Consider the following 26,242-nt stretch of genomic DNA (forward strand, 5'->3'; position numbering starts at 1 on the left):
CACTCTTCTATAAAGGCCAGATGTGTGGAATGTATGACCTGTGGACAGATTCTCCCACCTCAGCTCCTCCAGAGTGACCATAGGCCTCTTGGCTGCTTCTCTAATTAGTGCTCTCCTTGTATTGGGATGTTAGTTTAGGGGGAAGACCATGTATTGGTAGGTTTTCAGTTGTGGTATACTCCTTCCATTGTTGTATGATGGATTGAACAGTTGCCCATAAGATGTTTGCACTAACTTTTTATAACCTAACCTTGTTTTACTCTTCTCCACAACTTTACCTGTGACCTGTCTGGATTTTTCTTGCATTTAATAATGCTTTTTCATCCATAATATTCTCAAACAAACCTCTGAGACCTTCAAAGAGCAGCTCTAGTTATACTGAGAATAAATTACTAACAAGTGGAACCCAATCGGTAATTGTAAGTCGTGCTTAGCGCATACAGTAAAAAAGTGTAGTCCCAGAAGTGGGCAGAGGGCACATTGACTGAATTCTGTGCTACTGATGAATGTTCACCAGTAGAGATAAGCGAATAAATTTGATTAAAATGTTAATTTTTTGTCATTTTTTTCCATGCAGAATCAGCCAAATGGTGGCCAGTGGAGCCATATTTCTGAACTGGAAAAGGCCATCAAAATGTAAAAAAAAATCAAACATCCTTATTAGTGATGAGTGAGTATTTTCTGTTAACCCTTTTGGTGAGCATGCTTGGATGCTTGCCGACTGTCTTAAGAGGTGCACAGTGTTATGTTTTTGTCATTCAGTGCTCATGATTTGCGACTGTTGTACAGTTTGAAAACATGTGAGTAATGTCTAAGAAACAGGCATTCCTCACAGGTATTAAAGCTGACAAACAGCCGCAAATCATGAGCACTGAGTGACGAAAACTTAACATCAGAGCACCCTGAAGATACTTGGAAAACACCCGAGCATGCTAGTAAATATCGAGTAACGAGCATGCTCGCTCATCACTAATCCTTATACTCACTTCATCGCTCACCTATCTGACCCCTCTGTTTCTCACCGCCACCCATCCAGTATTCGCTGCATCTTTGGATCACATTCGTCAGCACTGAAGCTCAAGTGAGATCTTTTATAATAAGTGTATGTGGGATCCACGAAAATATAAAACCCCTACATGTTCCATCACATGTCCTCTTACACAAACATTTGAATGAGAATACGGTCCCTCTTGAAGGATTTGTCATGTATATCATACTTAATTTTAATTCCAGTAATCATAAAAGGCAGCGATAGATGACTTGAGTTCTAGAGTGGAAATGTACATCGTGTCATCCTGACAGGTGAGCCGAGTTTCTTTTTCTAAAAGGCGAAACAAATTACTGACATAAAAGGTGAACTGAGTTTTTGTAATGTGGAGTGTAAGCGAGTTTATAACTATAACAACCACATTAACAATTTAGACAATTTTGGGAGAGAATTGCTCAAAGAAAATCAAGGGTTGGTTGTGACAAATTTGCAACATTTCTTGGTTTAATAAATTGAAAGAAAGTGGTTTAGTAAATTTAGTGATAATGGAGCACATTTATGGAGAAAAGTTTTACATGAGGGCAACTTGTACTCATCTCTTTTGTTATTAAAGAGAGTTTATCACCTCTAAAACTAAATTTACATCACTTTGATGGAACTGCAAGAGGCTGCATTTTTTGCTCAGTGAAAACATGCAACATCGAAAACTTACCGAAAACTAATTGTGCGAACTTTCCCTTGTGTAGATTAAATCGATTCATTTAAAAAAGAAATTGCATAATTTGTATTATATCTATTCTCAGTGAAAGCCATGTTTGTATATCACCTATTGAACAAATTTACAAGTTATGGTTTCAAAAAACTTATTTAACAATTGGGTACATAAGATTTAATTGCCTCATGGAGGAGTCGGTTGATGGGTGATTGAAAGAAAGAGCTTTACAATGTCTATAGATCTTCTCGAGTTAGATTTTATCAGGTAAGGTCAGTTCACAGACTAAATATTTTCTCAGTGTTTGCTCCAGTATATAAGTCACCGTGATAATACATTACACACGGACTGCAGAGAGAAGAGACTTCCAGCTGTATCCTCTGCATTGCTTGGTAAGCAACTAAATCATTCTAAAGGTTTTAATTACATTAAAAAATTCTAATTATTTATAAATTATAAATATAAATATAAAATTGAATTAAAAAATATTGTAAAACATATTGCAGATTTACAATGTAACTATTACAGACATACATTTGCTGTCTGTAATAATGTTTTATTTGTTATTCGTGTATTAAGTTAAAGAGAATCTGAAAGCTTAATACATGGTGGCACTCGGGGGACTTGGGCAAGCTGTCGAGTTCCATTTAACTTATAAATAAAAAATGAAAAGAAAGGGTAAAATCTGCTCCGCCGGTGGATCATGGATGAGAGGTTATTGGTATCCAGAAAAGACATTGTGGTTTGTCCTGATGAAGAAGTTTTGAACTTCAAAACGCGTTGACAAATAAACCCCATTTCTTGATACCAATTACCTTTCATCCTTGATCCATTTTCCATTTTTTGTTTATATTGATCTGTAGGTCTGCAGCAGCCTTACCCAGATAAAACCATATTGCACTTATTGTTATTTCAGTTGTATTCACCTTAGTTAACTTGGAATGGCATTTTCTCATTTAGAAGCAGAGGTCCCACATCTGGGAAAGCAAAGAGAACAAGAAAAATCCAGCATCGGCCGCATATAGATAGGTATGATTAAACATGACTTTTATGGCGACATTGAAACATGAAACAATAAAAAGGCATATAGCACAAAAATGGGGGGGGGGCGGAAAACAGGAGAACCGGGAACATAGGTCTATGCATTTCGAGCGTGTATGCTCTTAGTCCTGATGTGTTTTAATCATACCTATCTACATGCTGCGGATGCTGGATTTTTTTTGTTCTCTTTGCTATTGTTGCCCAGCAGCTGGACTGGACTTTCTGTGCCCTGTACCTGCATTGAGGTATTTTTTCTACTTTTGGCAAGCTGATATTATTATTTCTTTTTCCCCCTTTCCCTGCATTTATATATACAGTACAGACCAAAAGTTTGGACACACCTTCTCATTTAAAGATTTTTCTGTATTTTCATAACTATGAAAATTGTACATTCACACTGAAGGCATCAAAACTATGAATTAACACATGTGGGATTATATACTTAACTAAAAAGTGTGAAACAACTGAAAATAAGTCTTATATTCTAGGTTCTTCAAAGTAGCCACCTTTTGCTTTGTTGACTGCTTTGCATACTCTTGGCATTCTCTTGATGAACTTCAAGAGGTAGTCACCGGAAATGGTTTTCACTTCACAGGTGTGCCCTGTCAGGTTTAATAAGTGGGATTTCTTGCCTTATAAATGGGGTTGGGACCATCTGTTGTGTTGTGTAGAAGTCTGGTGGATACACAGCTGATAGTCCTACCTAATAGACTGTTAGAATTTGTATTATGGCAAGAAAAAAGCAGCTAAGTAAAGCAAAACGAGTGGCCATCATTACTTAAAGAAATGAAGGTCAGTCAGTCCGAAAAATTGGGCTGACTTTAAAAGTGTCCGCTAGTGCAGTTGCAAAAACCATCAAGCGCTATAAAGAAACTGGCTCACATGAGGACCACCCCAGGAAAGGAAGACCAAGAGTCACCTCTGCTTCTGAGGATAAGTTTATCCAAGTCACCAGCCTCAGAAATCGCAGGTTAACAGCTTCTCAGATTAGAGACCAGGTCAATTCCACACAGAGTTCTAGCAGCAGACACATATCTGCAGCAACTGATAAGAGGAGACTTTGTGCAGCAGGCCTTCATGGTAAAATAGCTGCTAGGAAACAACTGCTAAGGACAGGCAACAAGCAGAAGAGACTTGTTTGGGCTAAAGAACACAAGGAATGGACATTACACCAGTGGAAATCTTTGCTTTGGTCTGATGACTCCAAATTTGAGATCTTTGGTTCTAACCACCGTGTCTTTGTGCGACGCAAAAAAGGTGAACAGATGGACTCTACATGCCTGGTTCCCTCCGTGAAGCATGGAGGAGGAGGTGTGATGGTGTGGGGGTGCTTTGCTGGTGACACTGTTGGGGATTTATTCAAAATTGAAGGCATACTGAACCAGCATGGCTACCACAGCATCTTGCAACGGCATGCTATTCCATCCGATTTGCGTTTAGTTGGACCATCATTTATTTTTCAACAGAACAATGACCCCATACACACCTACAGGCTGTGTAAGAGCTATTTGACCAAGAAGGAGAGTGATGGGGAGCTACGCCAGATGACCTGGCCTCCACAGTCACCAGACCTGAACCCAATCGAGATGGTTTGGGGTGAGCTGGACCGCAGAGTGAAGGCAAAAGGGCCAACAAGTGCTAAGCATCTCTGGGAACTCCTTCAAGATTGTTGGAAGAACATTTCCGGTGACTACCTCTTGAAGCTCATCAAGAGAATGCCAAGAGTGTGCAAAGCAGTCATCAAAGCAAAAGGTGGCTACTTTGAAGAACCTAGAATATAAGACATATTTTCAGTTGTTTCACACATTTTTTGTTAAGTCTATAATTCCACATGTGTTAATTCATAGTTTTGATGCCTTCAGTGTGAATGTACAATTTTCATAGTCATGAAAATACAGAAAAATCTTTAAATGAGAAGGTGTGTCCAAACTTTTTGTCTGTACTGTATATATATATTTATATATATTTCCCACATCTGGGACGCCTATCTACAGGGAGAACATAATATTCCAGGAGAGGTGACTGTTCTTCATTAGTGCAAAATTTCACATTCGATTTTCAATGGAAAGGTAAAGGCACTTCCATTACTCACAGCTACCTATTTGCATAGTAGGAGTGCATTTCTGAAGATTGATAGTTCAGACCCGTGGCATCCTCTGGTCCAACTTATGTGCTCTCCCAAGCTGAAAGCAGAGGGGGCAGCTTTGCCTCTATATCATTGAAGGAGCACAAAGTCACTGAATCTGCCTGGATCAACTTCATAGCGATGCTTACAAATTCAAAGTCCGACTTCACAATGAGTTTGATCCTCAGGTCAGTGGATCTGTCGAGGCTTAAACATGGTACCTTAGAAATCCTGAATTGGGTGTATGTGCTGATGGTGCCATTGATAGTAATGATGCAAACTGAGTCAACGTTTGATCTGTCAGACATAATTTTCCTCTGTATCAACCTCATCTGGTAAACACCTCAAATAGGCAGAAACGGCTAAGAATGATGTCCAACAGAGAATACAGTAAGTCCAGATAGTGCCACTTACATCATGTTCAGGCTTACCTGGTGAGATGATGGTGCAGCAAACAGAAAGGCATATGGGAAGTAAGAACTTGCCGCTCTCAGGAATCTTAGGAGCAGCAAAACAGATGCAGTGAAACCCTACAGGGATGGAAGCAAGTTAAAGAGTGGTGTGGACAGAAGGTGGAGTAGACCAAACGAAAGTCTTGAGACTCAATAATAAAACACAGGATTCTAATCTTAAAGGGCCTTATGTCATTGAGCCACGTCGGGCAACGTGCAAAACCCGATGTGGAGCACAACAGATGAAGGCGGACCAAGGTGAAGTAAGCAGAGCCTGGATAACCAGTACTGGTTTATAACACATCAGGATTAAATGCAATGTGATCTCAGCTGTAGCTTTTATTTGCTGAACTTCTTGCGTAGTATACTGATCACCTCAAATAGACTAATGTGGTTAGTCCGCAAGCAAAAAATTTTAAAATTAGAAATCCCTCCATTCTTGAGGATCATTATTAAGAGAAAAATTACAAAGTTGCTTGTTTTCACAAACACTGAGCAATTTTATACATTTAGGAAGTCGCAACGACTCCTTTAAAATAGCAAGCGTCCTCCTTTTTCCTTTTTACTTTATGGTGCGCTTCTGGAGTTTGAAAGATCCTCTCATCAGCTATGGCCCAATTCAGCAAAGTTATTATACTTAAATGTGAATTATGCTTCATCACTCTTTTCATAAATCAATAGTAGAATAAATAGTCCAGCTCATTGTTGCACATGTATGATGAGATCCGGAGCACGGATAGTGTGTCCCCTTGTATGCCACAATCAGGTAAGGAAGAAAAGTATTCTATCTGTAAGAAAAAGAAATCTTTTTACTAAGTGTACAATACAAACTGGTGATAGGTTAAAACTCGAACATCTACCCATTTCAGGTGCTTAAAGCACCCTTAATCATGAAGATTACTTTTCCGTGAAGCTGAATTACCTTCCTTCCTTTCATAAATAAATAACAAGAAACTTTGTCACTTAACAAACATTTCTTTCCTTCTCCCTGTCTCCTAAAATCACAATCCACTCTGAAAAAAACAGCTCAAATTTGTATTGCATAAAAAAGACAGACTGCCAGCTCCCTGTAGAATCATATATTACGCAGCCTGATATAGCCTATGGAAAAGGGAAGAAGGGGAAAGAGAGAGGAGCAAAATGAGAAAACAAGCAAGGAGAGACACAGAAAGATCGTGCTGAACTTTCTAGCAAATCTTTTACACAACTAAAGAGCTGAATATACATGCACAAAGCTTAGTACTGCTGTCTATACTGCTGTTTCTGTCCATGTCAGAAAAATCCCCGTAATATTTTGGCCCGAAATAGTGTTATTACTCAAATATCACAGATTATTCTGAAAACTTACGTGAAAGTATAGTTGCCAGAGATGAGCGCATCAGGCAAAATTTAAATTTGCTTGTTTGAGTGTATTTTCTGTGAAATTCGAGAAGTCATTCTCTGCACATTTAATGTCATTTATTATGCTCTATCGATCCTAGAGCAAAATAACTGTAACATGTAAAAAATAGTTAATATCCTTATACTAACCTCACTGCTCACCTCTCCGGCCCCTCAGCTCTTCACCACCTGTCCAGTACTCGTTGCATCTTTGTATTGGCATTGGCAGCTGTGAAATACCCCATTCTCGGCTTTCTAAATCTGGGAGGGTTCTGTGCATGCGCCATTGTTGAAAATTGATTCTCAAAGTGTTCAAAGTCATGTGAAACCATGAATTTCAGGAAATTTGTCTCAAACGCAATCATCTACAGATTGATCTGCTCATCTTTAATGTATAGTATAGTAGTAAAAATTATTAGTAACATCCAATTGTCAACAAAAACAAGATTCCATTCACAAGGTTGTTATTTCAAAAATGATTAACTGAGAGGTAACACATGTTCTAGATATAAATGTGATGTTCTACTTAGATTTACATAAAAAATTTGACTCCTCTTTTGTGGACCCACCTAAGAATCAACTCTTCTAGGAAACAACCACATACTCATAATTGCTGGTCTGCTGTCACGGGTGTGTCGCCACGAAGATCGTCACGATTACACAGCCTGACTTCTCGCAGCTGACTTTTTGGTGCTTTGTGTTTTTCGGCAGTGAGGGAGTTAATTCTCTCTCTCTCTGTGCTAGACGAGGTCCAGCCTCGCCCAGCTGCAATCAATGCTGCTGCAGTGAGACTCCTTCAAATGCCTGCTGGTCTGCTAGGGAAGTGTCGGTGAAAGCATTTCATGCAGACTATCAGAGCGGATCGTGGTATTTGGAGTTTCAGAGATAAGTGTATTTGGAGCGTTTTTTCCCTTCCTCGCTTTATCATTTATCTCCTTTCCCGTTGGTGTTCCCTCTGTTGTAGTTGTGTAGTTTTTGTATGCAAGGTGGTTTTGGTTTTTCCCTTGTACTGTCTCGTTCGTCTAAGTACTGTGTGTGGGCATATTATTACTTGTCCCCTTTTGTTGTGATTGGGGTCCTTCTCAGGACTAGATTACTTAGGTGCAGGGATCCTCAGGAGGTAGGGGTTACGCTGGCGGCCTGGACCTCTGTACCTTTAACAGTACCTCCAGGTTGAGGGATTAGTCAGGGCCCCAGCTTAGGGTCAGCTTAGGCCCCCTACCTCCAGTATACAGAGACAGCGTGACATTTTCACCGACCACTTAGTTTTTCTCCAGCTACCATGGATCCAGTAGCCGGTCTAGCTCGGCAGTTGCAGAGTTTGTCCATGGAGCTGGCGGACGTTAGGTCCAAGGTTTTGTATCCTCAGGAGCAAGCCGGACCAGAACCTAAAGTAGCTCTCCCTGACAGGTTCACTGGGGGGCGGGACAAGTTTTTTGTTTTCCGGGAGGCATGCAAGTTGTACTTTCGGCTGCGGCCTCGCTCATCGGGGAGTGAAGAACAAAGGGTGGGAATTGTCATCTCGCTCCTACAAGGGGACCCACAATCTTGGGCGTTCTCTCTTCCCCCGGGCTCCCCGGCTCTCCAGTCAGTGGATAGGTTTTTCGCTGCTCTGGGACTCGTATATGATGACCCAGATCGGATCTCCCTTGCTGAGTCTAAGTTACGTAGGATTCAGCAGGGAGATCGTCCAGCGGAGGAATTCTGTTCGGAGTTCCGTAGGTGGGCCACGGACACCCAGTGGAATGACCCGGCTCTTAGGAGCCAGTTTTGTCAAGGTTTATCCGACAAATTACAGGATGTGTTGGCACAGTATGACTCTCCCGCGTCACTGGAAGCCGCTATGGCCCTTGCTATTCGCGTTGACAGACGGCTTCGGGAGAGGTGCGGGATAACTCCACCCCCTGTGATGACTCCACCTCCTACAAGGTCCCCTCATATGGTGGTTCCCCTGGTCAGTCCAGAGGAGCCTTTGCAATTAGGAGGGACATCATTTCGGGGGAGGGGACCGGTGATGCGCCATAAGACAGGAAGGTGTTTCTTCTGCGGGAGAAAGGGACATTTTATTGGGGGGTGTCCATCCCATCCCTTGCAGAGTGAAGAGTCATCGGAAAACTGTTGATCCCAGGTTGTGTGGTGGACGGCAATCTGGGAGTAGGTATTTCGTCCCTAGGTTCGTCTCAGTTTCTCGTACCGGCGGAGGTGGTGGTGGGTACGAGAACTGAGAGGATATCTGTTCTTCTGGATAGTGGGGCCGGGGCTAATCTGGTTGATGCTCGGTTTGCCCGGGTTCAAGGTATGCGATTGAGTGAGTTGGCTAAACCCATCCCCATATTCTCGATCGATGCCAGGCCTCTCGGTCAGGGAAGTTTTTTGCAAGCTGTGCATGACGTAAAACTTCAAGTGGGGGCGATACATAAAGAACTGTTGTCTTAATACGTGTTGGAGGGTCTTCCCACTCCTATAGTGTTGGGCCTTCCTTGGTTAACTAAGCATAACCCGGTTATTAATTGGCAAACCAGAGAGATAAGCCAATGGAGTAAATTCTGTAATAAAAACTGCATGAACACGGTCATCGGTGCGGTTACTCCTTGGGTCTTACCTCCATTTCTGGCGGACTTTGAGGATGTATTCTCGGAGAAAGGGTGTCAGGAACTACCTCCTCATCGCGAGTATGACTGTTCTGTAAAACTGCTCCCTGAGGCCAAGTTACCTAAAGCTAGGTTGTATAACCTTTCTGGTCCTGAGAGGCAGGCCATGAAGGATTATATTTCAGAAAGTCTGGCTAAGGGGCATATTAGACCTTCATCTTCACTGGTGGCTGCGGGGTTCTTCTTTGTTAAGAAGAAAGATGGAGGCCTAGGCCCTTGCCTGGATTTCCGTGAACTTAATCGGATTACGGTCCGAGATCAGTATCCGCTCCCACTTATTCCCGATCTCTTTAATCAGATCGTGGGCGCCAAATGGTTCTCTAAGTTGGATCTCAGGGGGGCGTACAATCTGATTAGGATGAAGGAGGGGGATGAGTGGAAGACGGCGTTTAACACTCCGGAGGGGCATTATGAGAACCTTGTCATGCCATTCGGTCTGACTAATGCCCCGGCGGTGTTCCAACACTTTGTTAATGACATTTTTCGCCGCCTGGTGGGACAGTTTGTTGTCATATATCTGGATGATATCTTAATTTACTCGCCGGATCTGGTGTCTCATCAGGAGCACGTTAGGCAGGTGTTACAGATCTTGCGGGATAATAAACTGTATGCCAAATGGGAAAAGTGTGTGTTCGCCGTACAGGAACTCCAGTTTTTAGGCTTCCTGGTTTCAGCGTCCGGTTTTCGTATGGACCCTGGGAAAGTGCGGGCAGTTCTTGAGTGGGATCGGCCAGAGAATCTTAAGGCACTACAACGTTTCCTGGGGTTTGCTAATTATTACCGGAAGTTCATTCGTAATTTCTCGTCCATGGTTAAGCCTCTCACAGACATGACTAAAAAGGGGACGGATTTTTCTAGGTGGTCTGACAAGGCTTGTCAAGCATTCTCCTCCTTGAAAAAATGTTTTGCCTCGGCACCCATACTCATTCAACCTGATGCGTCACAGCCATTCATTGTAGAGGTAGACGCTTCCGAGGTAGGGGTGGGAGCAGTATTGTCACAAGGTTCGTCCCCTGGTAAGTGGCATCCGTGCGCCTTTTTCTCTAAAAAATTGTCGTCCGCTGAGAGGAATTACGATGTCGGCAATAGGGAACTCTTGGCCATTAAGTTAGCTTTTGAGGAGTGGCGCCATTTTTTGGAGGGGGCAGTCCATCCGGTCACCGTCATCACCGATCACAAGAACCTGCTATATCTGGAGTCCGCGAAACGTCTGAATCCCAGACAAGCTAGGTGGTCATTGTTTTATACCAGGTTTAATTTTGTCGTTACATATCGTCCTGGGTCAAAAAATGTAAAGGCGGATGCCTTATCTCGTAGTTTCCCTGGGGCCGGGAATACGGACGACCCGATTCCTATCCTTCAGGAGGGGGTGGTGGTTTCGGCAGTATGCTCTGAGCTGGAGGAGGAGGTATTGGAGGCTCAGGGGGACGCCCCTGTTGGACCTCCGGGGAGACTGTTTGTTCCAGATCAGTTGCGACAAAAGGTGATCGAGGCACACCATAACTCAGTTTTTGCAGGACACCCGGGGAGTAAAGCAACTGTGGATCTCCTCTCGCGTCGGTTTTGGTGGCCTAACTTACATAAGGAGGTGGTAACTTTTGTCGCGTCCTGTGGGGTTTGTGCGCGCTCTAAGACCTCACATACCCGTCCGTCTGGGGCCCTCTTACCTTTGAAGATCCCGGAGCGTCCTTGGACTCATCTGTCTATGGACTTTATTACGGACCTCCCTCCGTCTTCGGGTAAAACGGTCATACTCGTTGTAGTGGACAGGTTCAGCAAGATGGCACATTTTATCGCTCTTCCTGCTCTCCCTAATGCTAAAACTCTTGCGCAGGTGTTCATTGGGGAGTTTGTGAGGCTTCACGGGGTACCCTCCGAGGTGGTGTCTGATCGGGGGTCTCAGTTTGTGTCCAAGTTCTGGAAGGCGTTTTGTGCACGGCGGGGGATGCATTTGTCGTTCTCATCGGCTTTTCATCCTCAGACCAATGGTCAGACGGAACGAATGAACCAGAGCTTGGAGACATATCTCCGGTGTTTTGTGTCAGAGAACCAGGAGGACTGGGCTTCTTTCTTACCTCTGGCAGAGTTTGCTCTTAATAATAGGTGGAGCGAGTCCACTGGTAAGTCCCCGTTTTTTGGGGCGTATGGTTTTCACCCCCAGTTTTGTACTTTCAGTAGGGGGGGCTCTTCGGGGGTTCCTGAGGAGGAACGATTTTCCTCATCACTCGCTTCAGTATGGAGTGGGGTACTGAATAATCTGAGTACTATGGGGAACCGTTACAAACGTATGGCTGACAGGAGGAGAGTGTCTGGTCCGGACCTAAGTGTGAACGATCGGGTATGGTTGTCTACCAGGAATATCAAACTTAAGGTTCCCTCCTGGAAACTGGGTCCCAGGTTCATCGGGCCGTACAGAATCAGTTCTATATTTAATCCGGTGGCATTCCGTCTTGACCTCCCCCCTACGTTTAAAATTCACAACGTGTTCCACAGATCGTTGCTTAAGAGGTATGTGGCGCCGGTGGTACCGTCACCTTTACCTCCCCCTCCAGTGGTGGTCAATGGTAACTTGGAGTTCCAGGTATCGAGGGTCATCGATTCACGCTTTAATCGCCGGTCCCTTCAGTACCTGGTTCATTGGAAAGGGTATGGTCCTGAGGAGAGGATGTGGGTTCCTGCGTCGGATATTAACGCAGACCGATTAGTTCGGGCCTTCCACACGACTCACCCGGATAAACCTGGCCCTGAGGGTCCGGAGGCCCCTCGTAGAAGGGGGGGTTCTGTCACGGGTGTGTCGCCACGAAGATCGTCACGATTACACAGCCTGACTTCTCGCAGCTGACTTTTTGGTGCTTTGTGTTTTTCGGCAGTGAGGGAGTTAATTCTCTCTCTCTCTGTGCTAGACGAGGTCCAGCCTCGCCCAGCTGCAATCAATGCTGCTGCAGTGAGACTCCTTCAAATGCCTGCTGGTCTGTTAGGGAAGTGTCGGTGAAAGCATTTCATGCAGACTAACAGAGCGGATCGTGGTATTTGGAGTTTCAGAGATAAGTGTATTTGGAGCGTTTTTTCCCTTCCTCGCTTTATCATTTATCTCCTTTCCCGTTGGTGTTCCCTCTGTTGTAGTTGTGTAGTTTTTGTATGCAAGGTGGTTTTGGTTTTTCCCTTGTACTGTCTCGTTCGTCTAAGTACTGTGTGTGGGCATATTATTACTTGTCCCCTTTTGTTGTGATTGGGGTCCTTCTCAGGACTAGATTACTTAGGTGCAGGGATCCTCAGGAGGTAGGGGTTACGCTGGCGGCCTGGACCTCTGTACCTTTAACAGTACCTCCAGGTTGAGGGATTAGTCAGGGCCCCAGCTTAGGGTCAGCTTAGGCCCCCTACCTCCAGTATACAGAGACAGCGTGACATCTGCCCAAAGGTCAAAAACAAATAATTGGTTTTCAATTGAGTTCAACGAACTAAAAGAATTGAAATTATTGCCTGAACTATCTCAAAAGATTTGGTGAGTACGAAATAAGTAGCAAATATTTCTGAAAAGGTTTGTTCTTCTGTTGTCATGAACCCACCATTTATGCAGCATGTCGGAATGAATCCCATACCTGAATCACCAATCCTTCAGAATTCTGTGATAATCGATCATCAATGGTTAAGAAGATACTTGACCTTCACCTATAAAAATTGTACTACAACTTAAGACTTTTTGTTTCTCTACCACAGGTACGTCTGAGAATATGTTGCCCCTTGATCCAGTCACAGTTCTTTTGTCCATCGTAACATGTATTATCTTGGCAACTGTTATATATAAACAGAAGGAACGTGTTCACCCAAATTATCCTCCTGGTCCAAAGCCATGGCCAATAATCGGAAATATTCTCAACCTGAATGTGCGGAAACCTTACTTATCATTTCAAGAGGTAAGATCTGGAGATCTTTGACTGTTCTTAAATTGAAAATCCATTCCAAGGCTGAAGACATCTACATCTATTACACAGCAATTGGTTGAAATAGCTGAGCAAAGATAACTCTGCTTGATGATCTGGCAATAATATGACACTGTACTGTCATCTTATAAATATCTGCAGTGCCTCTTAAATTTTAGTGGAGTATCATGACATAGACCTAAAACAGACCTAGTTCTCATATTTGTGCATGACCATCTTAGCTCCACCTCATCACAGTGAAACAAGCCAAGACCAGGAAAAAGAGAATGGTAACATTTCAGATGAGAAACCATAGATGACACAAATGTAAGTCTCTTCATCACATATCCAGACTCCGGAATCATAATTGTTACACTATAGTTTGGGTCTCTGTTAGAGGTTTTCCATTTGTGGCCAGGGCTTTAAGTTACGCCTTAAAAAAAAAGTTAAAAAAGATTTGCACAATCCTTAATGTTTAAGTCCAGAAGAAGTATTGTGATTCTTCAGAGTGTGGTATTTAACAAATTAGCAATTAACTTTAAGTGACTTTTGTTCTGAAAACTAGGATACTAACAAACATCAAAACTCAAAATTATGGAGAAGCTGTGAACTTGCCTCCATTTTACACAGAAAAGTCCCCAAAAGTGACAGAAACACTCTTTTTGAATAAACTCAGCCCTCTTTTGCTCCAGTTTTTGTAGGACAGTCCTTCAAAAAACAGCACTGTTGGTATATATGTACTTGTAGCTATGTAGCTACAGTGAGGAAAAAAAGTATTTAGTCAGCCACCAATTGTGCAAGTTCTCCCACTTAAAAAGATGAGAGAGGCCTGTAATTGACATCATAGGTAGACCTCAACTATGAGAAACAAAATGAGAAAACAAATCCTGAAAATCACATTGTCTGATTGGGAAAGAAATGTTTTTCAAATTTTGGTGGAAAATAAGTATTTGGTCAATTAAAAACAAGCAAGATTTCTGGCTCTCACAGACCTGTAACTTCTTTTTTAACCCCTTTCTGGCCCAGGGTGTACTATACGTATCTGTGCCCTGGGCCAGATATATATTGGTACGCCTTGGCGATTTCACCCGCACACAAGCGGTGCGGCCGAGATCGCCGCCAGGTGTCAGCTGATTGTCACAGCTGACACCCGATGCTATGTGCAGGGAGCGGTCACGCACCATTCCCTGTACATTAATCTCCGCAATGTTGCGATCAAAGTTAATCACAGCATTGCGGGGGCAAGGGGGGAGGTGATTGTTATACTCACCTCTCTTTCCGGCGTTCAGCGATGTCTGCAGTGGCTTCCGGATGTTGTCATGACGACCCAATATCGTCATAACAACATCCAGGTCACCAGGAGGCAGGACGTTACTTTGGTCATGCGCAGGGCATGACTAAAGTAATGTCTCCCCGGTGTGCAGCGCTGACAGGCTACATAGCTTAGGGAACAGCTGTAAAAGAAAAAAAAGTTTAGTAAAGTGAAAAAAAAAAAATTGTAAAAATATAAAAAAAAGAAAAAATAATCCCCCAAAAATTTTAATATATTGAACCCATAATATTTATTTATTATGAAAAAAAAAATAAACCAATAAAAGTACACATATTTGGTATCGCCAAGTCCGAAACGACCTGACCTATAAAACTGTCCCACTAGTTAACCCCTTTAGTGAACACGGTAAAAAAAAAAATTAAAAACGAAGCAAAAAATGATGCTTTATCATCATACTGCCAAACAAAAAATGGAATAACACACGATCAAATAGACGAATGCAAATAGAAATGGTACTGCTGAAATCATCATCTTGTCCCGCAAAAAACAAGTCACCATACAGCTCCAACGGACGAAAAATAAAAAAGTTATAGCTCTCAGAATAAAGTGATGCAAAAACAATTCTTTTTTCTATAAAATAGATTTTATTGTGTAAAAGCGCAAAAACATAAAAAAATATATAAATGTGGTACCGCTGTAAATGTACTGACCTGAAGAATAAAGCTGCCTTATCAATTTTACCACACACAGAACGGCATAAAAAAAAACAATTCCTGAATTGTTGGGTTTTGTTTGCTCTGCCTCCCAAAAATCGGAATAGAAAGTGATCGAAACATGTCACGTATCCGAAAATGGTACCAATAAAAACGTCAACTTGTCCCGCAACAAACAAGCCATCAATTTACTTTTTCGGCCGAAATATGGAAAAATTATAGCTCTCAAAATATGGCGATACCAAAACTTGTCTTTGCAAGAAAAACGTTTTTTTTAGTGCGTGACAGCTGTCAATCATAAAAACTCAATATGAATCTAGTATCGATGTAATTGCACCAACCCGAAGAATAAAGTTGTTTAATCACTTATACCGCACGAGGAACAGCGTAAAAAATAAACTAAAAAAGGGTTAGGGTTGTGCTAGGTTTAGGGTTGTGCTAGGGTTAGGGCTATGCTAGGGTTAGGGTTGGCCTAGGGTTAGGGTTAGGGCTAGGGTTAGGGTTAGGCTAGGGTTAGGGTTGGACTAGGGTTAGGGTTAAGGTTGGGGTTAGGCTTGTGTTGGGATTGGGAAGAAAAAATTATGATGACGATACGACAACTAATGTTGAGAGCAAGTGCTCACTACTTGAGTTTTCATCGGGTGCTCGGGTATGCACCGAGTATAGCGGGGGCTCGAGTGACATGCTCGAGTCTCTGCGCCAAATATTTTGCAGCTGTTATACAGCCAAAAAAGCCTTGCGGAGATTGCCTGCCATGCACTTGCAATCCCCGCATGTTTTTTTTTGGGTGTCTTGTAATCGTGAAACATGCGGGGCAGGGACTCGAGCATGTCACTCGAGCACCCGCGATACTTGGTGCATAGCCGAGTACCCGATGCAAACTCAAGTAGCGAGCACTTGCGCTCAATAGCAATGACAATTTATTCAATATGATGACCTATTGTTATCAAATTCTGTGTCGTACCTCTGGGTTCAAAGTGTTCACTATACCCCTTGATAAAATCCTTGAGGGGTCTAGTTTCCAAACTCGAGTCACTTGGAGGGGGTTTCCACTGTTTAGGCACATCAGGGGTTCCCCAAACGCAACATGGCGTCCGCTAATTATTCAAACAAATTTTACATTCAAAAAGTCAAATGGCGCTCCTCCCCTTCCGAACCCTGCCAAGCGCCCAAACAGTGGTTTTCCCCACATATGGGGTATCTGCTTACTCTGGAGAAAATGCACAACAAAATGCATGGTGCAATTTCTCCTGTTACCCTTATGAAATTGCAAAATTGGAGGCTGAAAAACATTTTTGTTGGAAAAATGTGAAAATTTTATTTTTACGGCTCAATGTTATAAACTTATGTGAAGCACCTGGGGGTTCAGGGTGCTCACTACACATCTAGATAAGTTCCCTGGGGGGTCTAGTTTCCAAAATGTGGTAACTTGTGGGGGGGTTTCCATTGTTTAGACACATCAGGGGTTCTCCAAACGCAACATGGCATCCGCTAATTATTCAAGCAAATTTTACATTCAAAAAGTCAAATGGCGCTCCTTCCTTTCCGAATCCTGCCATGTGCCCAAACAGTGGTTATCCTCCACATATGGAGTTTCGGCTTACTCAGGAGAAATTGCACAACAAATTGCATAGTGCAATTTCTCCTGATATCCTTATGAAAATGCAAAATTAGGAGCTGAAAAACATTTTTGTTTAAAAATGTGAAAATTTTATTTTTATGGCTCAAGGTTATACACTTCTGTGAAGCACCTGGGGGTCCAGGGTGCTCATCACACATCTAGATAAGTTCCCTGGGGGGTCGAGTTTCCAAAATGGGGTCACTTGTTGGGGGTTTCTACTGTTTAGGCACATCAGGGGCTCCAAAAACGCAACATGGCGTCCGTTAATTATTCAAGCAAATTTTATATTCAAAAAGTCAAATGGCGCTCAATTACTTCCGAACCCTGTTGTGCTCCCAAACAGTGGTTTTCACCAACATATGGGGTATCAGTGTGCTCAGGAGGAATTGCACAACAAATTTTGGGCTTCATTTTTTAATGATACCCTTGCGAAAAAAAAAATTGAGATCTAAAGTAACGTTTGTTGAAAAAAATAAATGTTCATTTCTTTCTTCCACATTCCAAAAATTCCTATGAAGCACCTGAAGGGTTACTAAACTTCTTAAATGTGGTTTTGAGCACCTTGAGGGGTGCAGTTTTTAGAATGTTGTCATTTTTGGGGATTTTCTGTCATGAAGGCCCCTCAAAATCACTTCAAATGTGATGTGGTCCCTAAAAAAATGGTTTTATAAATTTTGTTGTAAAAATGAGAAATAGCTGGTCAATTTTTAACCCTTATAGCTCCCTAATAAAAAAAATTTTGGTTCCAAAATTGTGCTGATGTAAAGTAGACATGTGGGAAATGTTATTTATTAACTATTTTGTGTGACATATCTTTCTGATTTAAGGGCATGAAAATTCAAAGTTTGAAAATGTAAAAAATTTCGCCAAATTTCCATTTTTTTCACAAATAAACGCAAGTGATGTTGAAGAAATTTTACCACTATCATGAAGTACGATATGTCATGAAAAAGCATTCTCAGAATCAGTGGGATCCGTTGAAGCGTACCAGAGTAATTACCTCATAAAGTGACAGTGGTCAGAATTGTAAAAATTGGCCTGGTCATTAACGTGCAAACCTCCCCCGGGGGTAAAGGGGTTAAGAGGCTACTGTGTCCTCCACTCATTACCTGTAGTACTGGCACCTGTTTGAACTTGCTATCAGTATAAAAGACACCTATCCGGATCCTCAAACAGTCACACTCCAAACTCCACTATGGTGAAGACCAAAGAGCCGTCGAAGTACACCAGAAACAAAATTGTAGCCCTGCACCAGGCTGTGAAGAAGACTGAATCTGCAATACGCAAGCAGCTTGGTGTGAAGAAATCAACTGTGGGAGCAATAATTAGAAAATGGAAGACATACAAGTCCACTGATAATCACCCTCGATCTTGGGCTCCACACAAGATCTCACCCCTTGGGGTCAAAATTATCTCAAGAACGGTGAGCAAAAATCCCAGAACCACATGGGGGGATCTAGTGAATGACCTGCAGAGAGCTGGGACCAATGCTACACAGGCTACCATGAGTAACACACTACTCTGCCAGGGACTCAGATCCTGCAGTGCCAGAAGTGTCCCCCTCCTTAAGCCCTTACATGTCCGGGCCCGTCTGAAGTTTGCTAGAGAGCATTTGGATGATCCAGAAGAGTACTGGGAGAATGGCATATGGTCAGATCAAACCAAATTAGAACTGTTTGGTAGAAACACAACGAGTTGTGTTTGGAGGAGAAAGAATGCCTAGTTGCATCCAAAGAACACCATACCTACTGTGAAGCATGGGGATGACAACATCATGCTTTGGGGCTGTTTCTCTGCCAAGGTACCAGGACGACTGATCCGTGTACATGAAAGAATGAATGGGGCCATGTATCGTGAGATTTTGAGTGCAAACCTCCTTCCATCAGCAAGGGCATTGAAGATGAAATGTGGCTGGTTCTTTCAGCATGACAATAATCCCAAGCACACCGCCAGAGCAATGAAGGAGTGGCTTCGTAAGAAGCATTTCAAGGTCCTGGAGTGGCCCAGCCAGTATCCAGAACTAAACCCTATAAAAGAACATTGGAGGGAGTTGAAAGTCCGTGTTGCCCAGCGACAGCCCCAAAACATTACTGCTCTAGAGGAGATCTGCATGGAGGACTGAGCCAACATGCCAGCAACAGTGTGTGCCAACCTTGTGAAGACTTACAGAAAACATTTGACCTCTGTCATTGTCAGCAAAGGATATATAACAAAGTATCATTGTCAGCAAAGGATATATAACAAAGTATTGAGATGAACTTTTGTAATTGACCAAATACTTATTTTCCACAAAAATTTGAAAAAAAAAATTATTTCCTAATCAGACAATATGATTTTCAGGATTTGTTTTCTCTCTCATAGTTGAGGTCTACATATGATGTTAATTACAGACCTCTCTCATCTTTTTAAGTGGGAGAACAGGCACAATTGGTGGCTGACTAAATATTTTTTTCCCCACTGTATATGTACTGAAGTGGAGACACATCTGTTTGCTTTACAATAGACTTCTATCCATAATGCACAGACATGTTTTACAGCTCTCACTTTTGGGAGAAGGAAGTATAGATAAATTGCATATTGAGAAACACATTGCATTCACTGACTAGAGGGAAACTTTATACTCTTATTATTTCTTCTCTATTGCAGCTCGCAAAGACATACGGCCCAGTGTACAGTATAAAGATTGGAGCCCAGGAAATGGTTGTATTGTCTGGATATGACATTGTAAAAGAAGCTCTTGTGAACCAAGCAGAGGTGTTCGCCGACAGACCGAAAGTACCTGTTCTCATGGATTTTTCAAAAGGATACGGTAATATTTATATGTGCTGTGATTAGCCCTTTACTGGCCACAGATCTGCCTTTTTTACTGGCCCAAAGATAAGAAAATTGAGTTCCCTGATGGGCAAAAATGCATTGGGTGTCAGCGGTATACTAAAGCTAACATGCTGCTACATTGGCCATGATGTGTTTTAGCACTGATCATGGCCATTTAACGCCCTACTTGCTGCTGTTAATGGTAGCAGTGGTATCTAGAGAGTTAACAGAGGAAGGGGGCTCCTTCCTTAACCCCATTTTGCATCCTTTGATCATGATTGTGTGGTTTCTACAATTGTCTTCAAGAGACCAAATAATAGGCTAAGGATCTGCCAGCTATGATAGCATGTTACAATGTTAGCAACATTGTATTAAAAAAAAAAAAGAACTTTTAATTTCAAAAATTTCTTTCAAAAACTTTATCTGCTGCTTTTTTTTAAAATGGTATCACTTTTTGGGGTTTTCCAATAGATAGGCTCTTAAAGTTACCAGAAACCTGAATAGTTTTGTAAATTTCCCTGAAAAAAATAAAACTTTTTGGACATCCCAATAAAATAAAAGGGTTTTGAAAAATGATGCCGTCATAAAATATTCACATGGGTACTATTATTTAATTGATTTATTTTTTGTGGTTTGCCATCTGGTTTAAGGGTATAAACATTACAGGAGTTTTCCCTCGAACAAAAGTCCATTTTAACCAATAGATCTTGCAATAATAATATTTTCCACAACTGGATGTGTTAAAATAAAATGTTTTTATGCTGAGATAATCTTATAAATGTGCTCCTGCTGGCGAAAAAAGCTTAGTAAAGTAGCAATTTTTTTGTGCAATGCAATGTTGGCATTTTCACAAAGTGAAAATGGGCAGAGCTGGGGTGCGAAATGGGCATGATGGGGTGGCATGGTGGCCCCTGCTCATCTAATTCATGATGTTAATCAAATTAACAACAATCTACTATAACAATTTTTTCAGAAATTATCAAGTCAAGTGTATATTATATACTGAACCTGAATGATGCCTCAGTATTATAGAATAAATGTGCAAAATATGCCTACTAGTGATGAGCAAGTATGTCTCATTAACCCTTTCGGCAAGCATGCTCGGGTGCTCGCCGAGTATTTTGGCGTGCTCGGCATTTCTCTTACTGTCGCCGCAGCTGCACATGCAGGGATTGCCTGTCTGACCCGCGTGTGCTCGCCAAAAGGGTTAATGAGACATACTCGCTCATCACTAATGCTTACTCAAAGTACAAAATATGTTTTACTCTGATGTTTGTGCAAAATATGCTCACTCGGAATATGCTTACTCAGGTACAAAGTATGCTTAACATTTCCTCTAAAATAGGCTCATAACGAGTACATGACTTGTAAGTTCATTATGCTTAGGACTTTTTATAACTAGTGAACAGTATAGCATGATACATAGCTTATAGAGATGTTGCTAGTCACCCCTTAATAAGGTCCTTCAGTGCATAAACTCGATATGGTGTCCAGATAGGTGGATGAGTTGCCAAGTTGCAGCTAATATGGTTCCAACCATGCAGCCAAATGTAGGGATCAATTGTACACTGGTGTGAAAAAGTGTTTCCCCTTTCCTGATTTCTTGTTCTTTTGCATGTTTGTCAAATTTAAATATTTCAGATCACAAAACAAATTTAAATATTAGACAAAAATAGCACAAGTAAACCCAGAATGCAGTTTTCAAATGAAGGTCTTTATTATTACAGGAAAAAGAAATCCAAACCTACAGTGCCCTGTGTGAAAAAGTGATTGCCCCCCCACTTAAAAAAATAAATTAACTGTGGTTTATCACATCTTTGGGAACCTGGGTTCACTTTCTCTAGCCACACACAGGCCTAATTACTGCCACACCTGTTCTCAATCAAGAAATCACTTCAACAAGACCTGACTGACAATGTGAACTAGACCAAAAGAACCCCAAAAGCTAGACATTCTTCTGAATCCAAACAAATTCAGAAACAAATGAGAAACAAAATAATTGAGATCTATCAATCTGGAAAAGGTTATAAAGCCATTTATAAAGCTTTGGGACTCCAGCAAACCACTGTGAGAACCATTATCCATAAATGGCGAAAACATGGAACAGTGATGAACCTTCCCCGGAGTGGCAGGCTGACCAAAATTACCCCAAGAGCACAGCGATGACTCATCCAAAAGGTCACAAAAGACCCCACCATATGAAAGAGACTGGGCAAAAATAGCATGCATGGCAGAGTTCCAAGATGAAAATCAGTGCTGAGCAAAAAGAACATAGAGGCTCATCTCAGTTTTGCCATAAAACATCTTGATGATCACCAAGACTTTGGGGAGAATACTCTGTGGACTGATGAGACAAAAGTTGAACATTTTGGAAAGTGTATGTGCCATTACATCTGGCGTAGAAGTAACACCATTTCAGAAAAGGAACATCATACCAACAGTAAGATATGGTGGTGGCAGTGTGATAGTCTGGGGTTATTTTGCTGCTTCAGGACCTGGAAGACTTGCTGTGGTAAATGGAACCATGAATTCTGCTTTCTGCCAAAGACACTTGTGTTTTCTTAGTCTAATATTTAAATTTATTTTGTGATTTGAAACATTTAAGTGTGACAAACATGCAAAAGAATAAGAAATCAGGAAGTGGGCAAACACTTTTTCACACCATTGGTAAGTTTAAAATACTGTTATTATCCCAATCCCACCACGAAGGCCATCTTCGAAGCAGGAGGACTGAAATGCTAGTTTTAGCAGAGGAAGAAAAGCTAAAAATGATTATATCTATTTCTCAGGTATTATCATCTCTAATGGACATAGCTGGAAAGCCATGCGACGGTTTACTCTTTCCACATTACGTGATTTCGGTATGGGGACAAGAACCATAGAAGACAAGATTAATGAGGAAACCAATTATTTAATGACAATATTTCAATCTTACAAAGGTCAGAAATGAATGTTACTATGCTGACGTTTATGTGTGTATAGTGCTGAGTAAAGATGAGCTGATCGATCCACGGAGAACAGAGTTTGAGATAAATTTTCAGAAATTTGAAGTTTAACGCTATTTTGAACAATTTGAGATTCGATTTGCAATTCGCAAAAAATGTCAGGGAGTGGACTAACATAATTTTGAGTTGCTGTGTGGGCCTCCCTATAATGCACTGCAGCTAGAACATCTAGCGGATTATCACATCTTGTAAAGTGGTTGTCAGTACCTGGTCCATCAAAGATTGATGGTTCCCAGTGGAGCACAGTTTATACAGCAGAATCGATTTCCATGTCCAGAGTCACTAAGTCTCTCTCTAGAGATTGTAAGCTCTTATGGTCACTAGGGTTCTCTTTTCCTCTCTATCCTCTCCCCACTTGCATTTTCTAAGCAAATATAAGCTTTTCAGGATTTGCTCAAACTTACTTATTTAGACTGTGTGCCCACGATGTGTTTTTTAAGCGTTTCCACAGAGGCAAAAATGCTGCAGAAACGCTTAAAAAATGCATGGTAGAAGGCCTGCCATGTTCCCCAAAGATAATCCGCATGTGCTGTGCACATGCTGGGGAAATTTCCGTGGCGGGTTATCATTGCGGAAAAAAACACAACACTACCAATTATTTTGCGGAAGCGCTGCATTTTCGCCGCCATTCACTTTCATTGGAATGCTTGGATTACGCATCACTGGATCTGTACATGCAGAATCCAAACGTTTCAATGTGCGGAAGGTACCCGGGTGTGGAGGACAGGAGACTCTCCTCCGGACCCAGGTACCATAGAACATGTAAAAAAAAGAATAAAATAAAAAATAAATATTATATTTACCTTCTGATGGCCCGCAGTGCGCTTGTCTTCGCTTGCCGGCAGATCGCGGTAGACTGAAGGACCTGCGCTGACGTCATAGTCATGTGACGGCAGGTCCTTCTGTGTACCGCGAGCTGCCGGCAAGCCAGGATGGAGCGAAGCAAGGCTCCGGGGGCCATCAGAAGATAAATATATATTTATTTTTTACCATCCTTTAAGGTCAAAGTATATAAATCCATGCCGTTTGCATGGATTTATATAGTGTTACCAAGTTGACAAGCACTTTCCAAGTGATGCTAAAATCGCTTGGAAAGCGCTTGTCAACCCGAATGCGGAAATGCATGTGAAGAACGCATCATATCCGCATGTCCCTTGCAGGAAAAACGCATGTACAATCCGCTTGTACAATCCGCATGTACAATCCGCATGTTCAATCCGCATGCGTTTTTTCTGCCTGGGAGATGCAGAAATGCTCAGGAAAAAATCCGGAGCATTTCTGCATCATGGGCACATAGCCTTATACAAATTTTTTTCTGGAAAATTGGCAAAGTCAGTGAATTCAAATTTCAAAAGTTTCACTGATCTCTAGTACTGACTTTTATACCATTATCACATTGTAAAAAGGGTAGCTACGATAATGTACAATAATATACTCTATTACTATATTATAAATATCTGTGTGTAAGAAAAAAATAACTTTAATACTGCTTGCTACTTACAAAAAAGCAGCTACTATAATACAGCTCCTATGTACAAGAATAAAACTACTATACTACTGTCCTTATTTACAATATTATAACTACTATAATACTGCCTCCTATATACAAGAATATAAGTACTATAACACTGCCCCTTTATAAAAGAATATAACTACTATAATACTGCCCCTAAGTACAAGAATATAACTACTATAATACTGCCCCTATGTACAAGAATATAACTACTATAATACTGCTTCCCTGTACAAGTATATAACTGCTATAATACTGCCCCTATGTACAAGAATATAACTACTCTAATTCTGCTCCTATGTACAAGGTTATAACTACTATAATACTGCCCCTGTGTACAAGAATACAACTACTATAAAACTGCTCATATGTACAATAATATAAGTACTATAATACTGCTCCTATATTCAAGAATTTAACTATTATAATATTGCTCCTATGTACAAGAATATAACTACTATAATACTGCCCCCTATGTACAAGAATATACGTACTATAATACGGCCCCTTATGCACAAGAATATAACTTCTATAATACTGCTCCCTATGTACAAGAATATAACTACTATAATACTGCTCCTATGTACAAGAATATAACTACTATAGTACTGCTGCTCCTATGTACAAGAATAGAGCTACTATAATACTGCCCCCCATCTACAAGAATATAACTACTATAATACTGCCCCCTATGTACAAGAATATAAATTCTATAATACTGCTCCTTTATACAAAAATATAACTACTAACATACTGCTCCTATGTACAAGAATATAACAACTATAATACTGCTCCTATGTACAAGAATATAACTACTGTAATACTGCTCCTTTATACTAGAATATAACTACTAGAAAACTGTTCCTATGTATAAGAATATAACTGCTGTAATACTGACCCTATGTACAAGAATACAACTATTATAATACTGCTATGTACAAGAATATAACTACTATAATACTGCTCCTATATACTAGAATATAACTACCATAATACTGCCCCTATGTACAAGTTTATAACTACTATAATACTGCCACCTAAGTACAAGAATATAACTACTATAATACTGCCCCCTATGTTCATAAATATAACTATTAAAGTGAATGTCACCTTAAAAAATGTTATTTACATGTCTACAAATATATTGGTAATCTGCAGGTAAATATAATTTATATAAAGTTGAGCTGATTAACTAGAAGAGCCACTATTGGAGAACATTGATTTTTATTCTACCTGCAGCCACTCAATTCCAATAATTGAGGAGGTGCTGGGAGCCGTAATAGTCACTACTAGTGATGAACGAGCATGTTTGCCACTGCTTGGTGCTCGCCTGAGCATCTCACCGCTCGAGATGCTCAGCGCTCGCCGAGTATTTCCGGGGTTGCTCGGCGGTAGCACGGGTCCCCTCCCTGCATATTTGGCACTCTTTACAGAGATAATGAACATGCAGGGATTGCCTTCCACTCACTGGTAATGCCGATGTTGGTTGTGGCATTACAGTGATTGGCTGGCCGTACAGCATCATCAGGTCAATATCAGACCTGGCGCCGCCATGCTCGTCACAGTCACTCCAGAATCAGACAGTGTAGGGAGAGGTGCTGCTGAGCTAGGGAGAGATTTGCTTGTTTCTAGTTAGTGTAGGTCTACCAAACTATATTAGAGACACATATCCATCTCAACAAACAGTCCTTCTAAGGACTAATCCATCTGCAGAGATATCAGGCAGACAGTGTATATAGGCAGGCAGGCAAGGTATATAGCAAACTGCAGTGCATATAGCACAAGAAGCTCCATTCCAGTTCTGTCTGCTTCTGTTGCTGTTAGACATTTCTAGACAAAGGCCCGGGTCTCAGGGGCCAGGAATAATTTTTTTTGGATCTTAATCCTCATTATTTGCTTAAAAAGCAATCCAGAGAACACCATTTTTCTGCGCCATTTGCTTGTTGGCACTGCAGAATACAGCCCTGTCCTTTCCATATTACAGCGCTAAAAATCCAGCTATTTAAAACTGTGTTCTTTCAATCAAAATGTTGA

General features: G+C 41.4%; 1 protein-coding gene across 1 annotated transcript in view; it reads left to right on the forward strand.

Moving 5' to 3' along the window:
• The window catches only part of LOC141258444 (uncharacterized), a 125,611-nt gene that overhangs the window by 72,323 nt on the left and 27,046 nt on the right, over positions 1-26,242 (forward strand). Inside the window, exons 11-13 of the mRNA XM_073673443.1 lie at positions 13,067-13,263; positions 19,523-19,685; positions 22,480-22,629. Coding sequence (XP_073529544.1) covers positions 13,067-13,263; positions 19,523-19,685; positions 22,480-22,629 — 510 coding nt within the window. The remainder of the gene's footprint in view (positions 1-13,066; positions 13,264-19,522; positions 19,686-22,479; positions 22,630-26,242) is intronic.

The sequence above is a fragment of the Phyllobates terribilis genome, unplaced genomic scaffold (genome assembly GCF_046119375.1).
Source record: "Phyllobates terribilis strain yellow unplaced genomic scaffold, ASM4611937v1 Scaffold_3__8_contigs__length_932513732, whole genome shotgun sequence".
NCBI classification, from domain to species: Eukaryota; Metazoa; Chordata; class Amphibia; order Anura; family Dendrobatidae; genus Phyllobates; species Phyllobates terribilis.